The sequence below is a fragment of the Camponotus vicinus genome, unplaced genomic scaffold (assembly GCF_025532165.1).
Source record: "Camponotus vicinus isolate PSW18456_S1 unplaced genomic scaffold, iyCamVici1.0 SCAF_2, whole genome shotgun sequence".
NCBI lineage: Eukaryota > Metazoa > Arthropoda > Insecta > Hymenoptera > Formicidae > Camponotus > Camponotus vicinus.
In genome coordinates, this window is record NW_028141956.1 from 9688279 (window position 1) to 9697181 (window position 8903).

The following is an 8903-nucleotide window of genomic DNA, read 5'->3' on the forward strand; positions in this document are numbered from 1 at the left end:
TATGCATGGTCGCCGCGGGAGATCGCCTTAATGCCTTGGTCAAGTTACTACCCACTCGCGTAAGACACCACGGTTATTCGAGCGTCATAACTCTTCCCTCTAACCTGTCCGCCATGTAATTACCGACCTTCTCGATGGAGGGTATCTGGGTAGATCGGAGAGGAGAATAGCTTAAAATGCATCCCGACGGCAGTGATCGTGTGAAAAACAAACATGCATCAGAGAAGTGACGATTATGAGTCTTCAATTGTAACGAGAAAATTTGAGTGTATTAATTAGGATGGATTGATATGCTTTAGAAATGTGGGTGATGACGTATAGCTGCGAAATTGTTAAAAGTATTCGGAGTACACATATGTCGAGATATTTATAAGAATTTTGTAAATTTAAGGATGCTTTGTATGTACAATCCCAGCAAAAAGTAGCTGAAAATCAATATTGACGAATATATCCACTTTTGGTGTATTTTGAGTATGAGAAATTGCGTGGAATATTACAATTTGATCTTAGCTATAGTGCAGAGATGTATTTTTTAATATTTATTGCGTTTTTACTGAAATATTCCGAATTTTGTTAATCGAAATGATTAACTTTTGGCAGAGAATTTCGCCTTATGTCAGATACATGGCTAATTTCATTGAATTATTTTTAATATCTTTTTAACCAGTTAGTACTTGTATAATGCTATTTGACCAAATATTTCCTCTGTATTTAAACTACACTTTTGCAAATTTTAAACAAATTCTGAATATTATTTCCATGTGTTTTTGTCATTTGAATCGACGTGGTTATACGTTTCCCATAAGAACACATATTAATTCGGTGCAAATTAAAATCCTTATAACTTGTGAACGCTTTAGTGAATCGATTTAAAAATTGTACTGAAGATTCTAAACATATGTAAGGACATTCTGTACAATTTTCATTAAATTCTCAATATTTTGAAAATAGGTACAAAACATCCTTAAATAATCGTCATAGGAGAAGATTGTGCAATCGAGAATCAGTGCAATCTAGGATTTCTCAATCTAAGGTCGAGTAACGATAAGTCGTTGGATTTATGAAGGGAAGAATTTGTGGTATTAAGGATAAGCTAAGTGAAGGCGTGGCCACGTTGAGGAAGAAGGATTTATAGATCGAAAGATTATGATAGGAGAGTTCTCTTCGTAGAATCAAGGATCCGTGTAGCTTCTAATGTCTAGAAAAAAAGAAGTCTCGTGGAATTTTATTTATAAAATCTATCGATTTTCAAAGGATCTAACAAGCAGCTTATGTTGAAGAGTGCGCCTAATAATGTAACTGAATATGCGCAACCTTGATTATTTTTTGATTTGCTATGACAAATTATCAACTTTGCCAATGGTTCAATAGTGGAAAATATATGCAGTGAAACAAACCACTGTTGACGAAAAGTAAACAAATTACTTTGAGCTGCCTCTTTATGAACAATGTCAAGAACAGGAGCAAATGACTTTATAATTATATCTTCTACATCACTTTCTCTGTTTGTGGTCGTTATCAATTCTTCTATTATACCATTAACAAATAAAGATAATTCTGACTTTAATGTAATATCATCCGTAAATAAAGCAACAAACTGACTGTGAACCTAGATAAATAACAAATATATAATTTTATAATATATATACTGCTGATATATTTTACTTTGACAAAAATTATTTTCTAAAGAGTTTCTCACAGAATTATATATATATATATATATATATATATATATATATATATATATATATATATATATATATATATATATATATATATATATATATATATATATATTAAGAATAATATCGTGATGGAAATGAATCGATCAAGTATATATTTTATTAACTGTAAAAATTATAAATGCCGACAAATTTTTTTCACAGTAATCTCATTAATTTTTGTAACATCAATCACATCACACACATACAACGTGCAAAATATAATTCTAATAATTCAAACTTTTGCAAAATGCTTGAATACAGCGGATCGCGATGCGAGGCCATCAATCTAATAAACGTCAACGCTAAGGAAAATGGCGCAAGAGACGGAATCATTTACTTTCACGCGGTTGTGCGACACAATTTATCGGTCACAGGGGGTGAACTCGCGAGACAGATGTCGAGTTTTGACAGGAGGCGAAGGGCGTCGCGACGCCGCGTTCAACGTCTGCGGGCTTATTTCATCCTTTCGTTCTGTCGCGCTTCCTTCTTCTTCCCTTCATTCCTCTCCTTCAGATTTTTTTCCTCGGCTTTCGCCGACGCATCGAATCTCGCCGACGCTCTCCGCCGTCGCGAGATTTGGAAAATGACGTATCGGGGTCGCCTAAGCCGGCGGATGAGATCGCGGGATGATAGATGGAGTCTCCCTCGTACGGGTAATTCGACTGCATTATACGTCTAGCTGCGCATCCTGCGTGTGTATGTGTACCTGCTTGCGCGCGTGTGTATGCGTGGACGTGGGTGTTGCCACCTGTAGGGTGGCTTTCCCATTGCCATTTGCTTATTCCGCTACACCCCCGCCGGCACTCGATTTATCATGAGATTTATATCTCTTGCACTCGGCACATGCCGGTTCTGCTTTATCAGTCAGCTCTCTCACAATTTAGCTTTTATTTTTCAAAAATATATTTTTAAATTACAATGCATTTTTGCGTACGTTTCTTTCAATAAAATATGTCTACGGAATCAGTTAATAGAAATATATGGTGTTTGTTGTTATAGTTGATTGAATTAATAATCAGAATGGCAAATTATATCAATGTGCAATCAACCACAATTGAAATTATGGGATGTATAGAATAATGGGATAGATTATTAGAGCGGCTAGCTTATATTAAAGTCATTTACTCATGCATCGATTGTTATGCCTTTCAATAAATAATGTGTATATAGATTATTAATTGAATTTAAACTAATATTATAAATTAAAATCCTGAAGAGCGTATGCTCTTATATGAGTATGAGAGATATATAAACAGAATTATTCTAAAAAAATATGTATATTTTGTATGAAACGCGCGTATATGGATATTATGAGTTTTCGGATACATGTGTATAAGTATTCTGTCTGTCAACGTGATCCTATCCTCGGAGCTCGTTGGCTCATAGTCGTAGAGAGTAGGACTTCGAAAGTCGATACGAACGAAATCACTTTCTCGGCCGACCATGTTTCGGACGGAACTTTGCGCCAACGTCTGCCAACGTCGGGACGACAGGAGAAATATTGCGCGGCTTTAAGTCAAATCGCGTGCTACGCGGAGTTCACGTTGCAGCCGGGAAGTAGCGAGTGGGCTGCATCTCCGGCTATCCCCCCGTCGTTATATGACGGAATCAGGTCGCGTTCGTCCAAAACTTGAAATATCGCCCGTCCGTCTCCGTCGAGCGGCCCGCCGCGAATTCACTTTGCCCGCCCGAATATGTTTTGTCCTCTCTTTCATCCGCGAAACTGCTCCACGAACGTGTTTCACGAACTTGCGAATCGCGCAGCGGGAGTTACCTACCTCGCACATTTAAAGTTTGCGTGATTTTCGAAAATTAGAGAGAGGAAGAGAAAGAGAGAGAGAGAGAGAGGGAGGAAGGGAGACCTGAAAATCGATTTCTCCGCAGCTCCTCGTTTCCTTTTGTCTTTCAATTTGAATACGCGTAGTGAGTTTCTCTCTCGGGTGATTAAGTTTAAACAGTATATAAATATAAAAAGATATATAATATAGTTGAATGAAAAATAATTTTTTTCTAAATCAAAGAAATGAAATAATTATTCCCTCTAAATTCTTTTGATGCTTATAATAGAGATCATTTTATAGCCAGAATTGTATTCGGCAAATCTATAAAAATCTAAAGAACAATTATTTTTGGAATTTTTTGATTAAATTGTGCTAAATTTTATTGCAGAGGTTCCTTTTGAGGAAGTTTCTGTTTTACATTCTTCTGCTTCGTTATAGGCATATTTATTGCAATTTCTATATTTTTCCAAAATTGTACGATCCTTAGTCTGAAAGCCTAAGACCGCGAACCATGAGATGTGCCAGGGGCTGAGTCACCCGAACCTACAATCAAAGGACGAACATGGGAAAGACTTTGCCGGTGGTAGGAGGCGGCGACGGGGGACGGGCCTGAATCCAGTACGAAAATGCAATTGAATACGAAATTGCAGGCCTCTCAAAATTCATGACGATTTATACGTATTGTATTTCCGATGAGGTGGGCGTGCGTCATGCGCGAACAGTTCAGGGCCGTTCGACGAACTGCCATATATTAATTACACCGTGTGTATAGTGAAATTCCACCGAGCTATCTCTGCATCTCTCTTCCTTCTTTCCCCTCTTCTCCTTCCTCTTTTTTTAATTTTTATCTTTTTCTCTCTCTCCCTTCTTTCCTTTAAATCGTTGCGTCTACCAATATCTTTAAAATACTATTTTATATTATTTTTTCTCCGTCGAAATATTTATAGATAGTTATTTTATGCGTATAGAGAATTATTTTATTATTCATCTCTCCAGTGAAATATTTAGGAAATCGAATATTTATTAAAAGCTTATCCAAGCGCAAGTATTAGAATGTCGCGCGAGAATGCCAGTGTATCCGCTATCTTGACAACAACGTCATCGACAATCTCCGTGGACAGGCCTCGGAGATGATCCTCGGGGGCACGAAGATTACCATTCAATGGATGATCCATCGGCCCTCGGGCTCTTTACTAAATCACATCGCACGGCGACACGCCTCGCGCGCAACCACGTGTACGTGTGACGTATATACCGGTCACATAGGCGCAACCAAAGGGATGCGAGATGGTGTATCCCATGGCGTGGAATCGAGAGAAGAAAGAAAGAATCAATCGAAAAATCGACCGAGATTATATCACCAAAATTAATGACTCCGATTTTTAGCAAATTGAATAAATAATTAACAAATTAAAAATTATAATTAAAAAACTAATAAGTAATGAAAATAGAGGACAATATGAAAACATTTATTCTCTATTTTACAGATATTTAATTATAAAAGATAGTGTACAATAATAAATACAATAATTATTTGTTGATTAAAATCATTATTGATTAAAATTATATATTATTATTTGTCGTCAGCGCTTTAAATTTAAATATTTTATATAATTCGTATGTAAATATTTTAGAATATTTTTTAAAAGATGAAAATATAGTGATAAGTATTTTTTGGTATAAATTTTTTGACGAAAATTTTTAGCGACGCCCATGCACGATCATACATTGTACGCACTCTGATTTTTTACTCTCGCTCACGATTTATGCACGCATCGGTTACGCCCAAAGTTTGTTCAGCGACGCGTTTCTGCCGCACGAAAGATCAACTTGTTTGCACGCACTCTGTTTGCGAAATTTGAGATTTACAATGGAAGTATTGGTAGTCAGTGCGCTTAGTAATGAATGAGCGCTATAGGAATTGAAACGTAACGTAAAATGGACCAAGTATAAAATATTTTTGGCGCAGGAAATACGTATTCATATATAACTTGAACACATATAACTTGAAGCTGAACTTTTTATGTGCATTTTGGTATTTTTTAAGCAATTTTTTCGGCAATTATTCTCATTGAAATACATGATTGATTAAGATGGATGGATTTGAAGTTATTGGTGTGCAAAAAACTGTTTAATAATTTAATTATGTAATGAAAGTTTTTATAGAATTTAGAAATTTTAATATTTTCCTTGCTAAAAGCGATAAATAATAAATGAATATAAAAAGTAAATTTACAATAAAAATTACTGAAAAAAAACATAGGTGTGTCTTTTGAGTAAAAGAAAAATTTCATGAATTTATGCATAAAATTACATCGATAGTTATTGACAGGATAAAATAAAATTTTTTGGAGCTTTGTATGTTTAATTGGAAAGACAAATTACTCGTAATTTTTAAAAAGACGTACTAAATTATGTATGCTCTATCTCAGAATTTTTTATATTCGATTGCTTATATAGTTGGACAAACTTAAGTTAAAAGCCGAAGAAAGTAGGAATCACACACGCGTGCAATTATACGAGAGGCGGCATTTAATTTAATGGTTTTTTGTAGGCGTGGACCTCGTCAGAGTATCTTGAAATCTCTGAACGAACGTCGTTCCTGTGAACTTCGGACGATGCGAAGGCGTGTCAAACGGAGTTCGATCGTAATTAATAATTCCGATCCAACCGGAGAGTCTCGATCGGGTTATCGAGAGCGTCTTGTAAAGCAAATACGATATATCATCCTTTTAAACGAGAGAGAGGCGAGAGAGGATCTCGAAGGGTCACTATTCTCGGAAGTGAACGTGTGGAGAACGACTTGCGCTCGATGGGAGCAGAAGTCCGGGAGATACGTGTGTCAAGCACGATCCATAAAACATGCTCTAAATTGACGCGAGACTTCTCCCTCGTATATTGTACTTCGAGGCAAAAATTGCATTCTCTTGCACTTGCAATTTCTCGAGGAAAATCGAGAAATAACAATTTAGATTTAATTATCTTATTATATTCATATTCAGGCATCTGAGGTACATTAAATTAAACAGACAGATATTATAATTGTAATTATGTTCCTTAAATTCGTGTATTTTCGAAATAAAATAGTTTTTTGAATTTTTATAGTAAGATATCTCGAGTTTGAACTGTAAGATATTTTGAAATTTTCAATTTGTAGATTTTAAATAAAGTTTTTTTCTTGGAAGTTTTTGATTTTTTAGCAGCTTAAATTTCTGTATTTCTTACTTTTTAAATCTAGATTGATATTAATGATATAGAATTTTTAAATTCTAAAATTTTTGCAATTTATAGCTACTCTCTAGAATTTTAAGATTATACGGTCTTTAGAGTAAAGCAGAGACTTGAAAATTAGATAACATGTAATTCTAGAAATAAGATAAATTTGACGATATTATCTTTAATTACAATTTTTGGTACAAAAATTAATATGCGGACAATCGACAACAATAATGATAGAGCTTTATTCTTTACTTTTCAAAACATGAAACAAAATGTACATAAATCTGATAAAAATTTAAGAATAATTTATTTTTGACATTTTTTTCTTGCACAATAATTTGAGCTATGGATCTATTGGAGCCTTGTGTTCTCAGGACTTCAAATTTCTTAGCGAAGACACCTCTCGATTCTCAAATCTGATCACGCTGTTCCCACGAATCACGCTTGTTGACGGACGCGCATGTCGCGCGTGACCCATAAAACGTCCTCTAAATTGACACCCTATCTCTGCCTTGGTCGCGCGTCGATAGTTCCAGCGAAATTCAGCCCGTGAGCTTCAGCAGCACGGACAATGCTGCCAGGACAAAGACCACCAAGATGAATATCCGTTGGTACACGACGTGTACCGGATACGACGATGGCAGGACGGTGCCGTTCTGGGCCGTGGAGAACACAGATATCAGCTCCCGGCAGCGTTAACAGGTCCTGAACCGCGAACATATTCGTCTCTTATAAGGTGCATGGCGTTTGGCTAACAGGCTCTATCATCCATACCGATCAGTCGTTAACCTTTATGTCGCGATAGTCTGCCCGCGTCATGGCTGCTACTGCTAGTGATGAAGATGAGTCAGAACATCTTAAAGAGAGAAGAGAGAAGAGAGAGAGAGAGAGAGAGAGAGAGAGAGAGAGAGAGAGAAGCAAGCGAAATCTTGAAATGATCGGAGAATCGATAATGCGATTGTTGGGAGAAGCAGATGGTAGATAACTTCGCTATTTTTGAAGGGAAGAATAAAAGATCGACACAGGACTGAAAAGAGAAACCCATGAAATCTAAAGGAATGTTGAAAAATTGTATCGAAATGTGCATTTTTCTAATAAAGTCTCGGTTCTTTTACGACTTTTGTACTCGAGACAAAGTTTCTATTATTAATGATTTATATCCTGAAGAGGTTTCTACCTAGATATTTTTTTTGCAAATAGTTGTTGACAAGCTTTAATTTTAACTAATCAGCAGCAACTGTAACAAGTCCTACTGTTTCCGCAGCTGATGTATTTCGCCCGCGGTACGGCCCTTGTCCCTTTGCTCCCTTATTCTCACTCGCTACGAACGTCGGCAAGAAATGAGTGTCAGAATTCGTCGGAGGTGTGGATCTGCCGATGAGAGATACCACCCGGTAATGGTGTATTTAAATCAGTCCCGCGTTGCGTCGGCCAGCGAAGAACCTTGTTAGGCCGGCGTCCGTCGTTTGATAGGGAGACCACAGCCGGTTAATTGACGATCTTGGCGTTGGGAGATGGGGCCGATAAAGCAGGTAACATTCGTTGGTCCATCCAGTGGGATGAAGTAAAGAAAGAATATTCCAAGGAAGAAAGAGATAGATGAAGAAGGGGAGAAAGAAAGAGAAAGAAAGAGAGCAGGGGGAGAGAAAGAGAAAGGACAAAGTAAAAGTAGAGTATCAATCTTTGAAGGATCAATAACTGTCGATCGAATTCAGTAGTCTTCTTTTTGAGTGTTTGTTATGAAATCGAAGGTAATAATTTCAACAGATGCCTTTACATCATGCTGTCTTCCAATGATATAAAATTTTCTTCATAAATTTTATTTCTTTTAGGAATTATGCTATTTATTAAAAATAATTTTTTAAAAAGATTATTTAATTAACAGAAATATATAATATCAAAAAACAAGTTACACAAAACCAAATTACATTGTCTCTCTTTTTTTCTTTCTTTTAAGTTAAAATTTGTTTTCAAATAATTTAAGATTGCTAAAATGTATATAATATAAATGTATATAATATAATTATAAAATCTGCATTATGAAATATCCGTCAGAAATAATAAATTTGTTACTAAGAACAAATTTATTTAATAGATAAATTTTTAATAGCATATTTTTAAATGTCACAATCAACATAATATTATTTAATAAATAACTTAAATAAAGATTTGAATAATT

At 35.6% G+C, this 8903-nt stretch overlaps 1 protein-coding gene and 1 long non-coding RNA gene across 2 annotated transcripts in view; one reads left to right on the forward strand and one right to left on the reverse strand.

The window, feature by feature from the left end:
- LOC145965983 (uncharacterized) overlaps positions 1-6530 on the forward strand; it is a 57281-nt gene extending 50751 nt beyond the window's left edge. The window contains exon 3 of the mRNA XM_083089606.1: positions 6060-6530. Coding sequence (XP_082945732.1) covers positions 6060-6381 — 322 coding nt within the window. The 3' untranslated portion in view covers positions 6382-6530. The remainder of the gene's footprint in view (positions 1-6059) is intronic.
- Positions 1-8903, reverse strand: part of LOC145965985 (uncharacterized) — a 232990-nt gene that overhangs the window by 19955 nt on the left and 204132 nt on the right. The window lies entirely within an intron of this gene.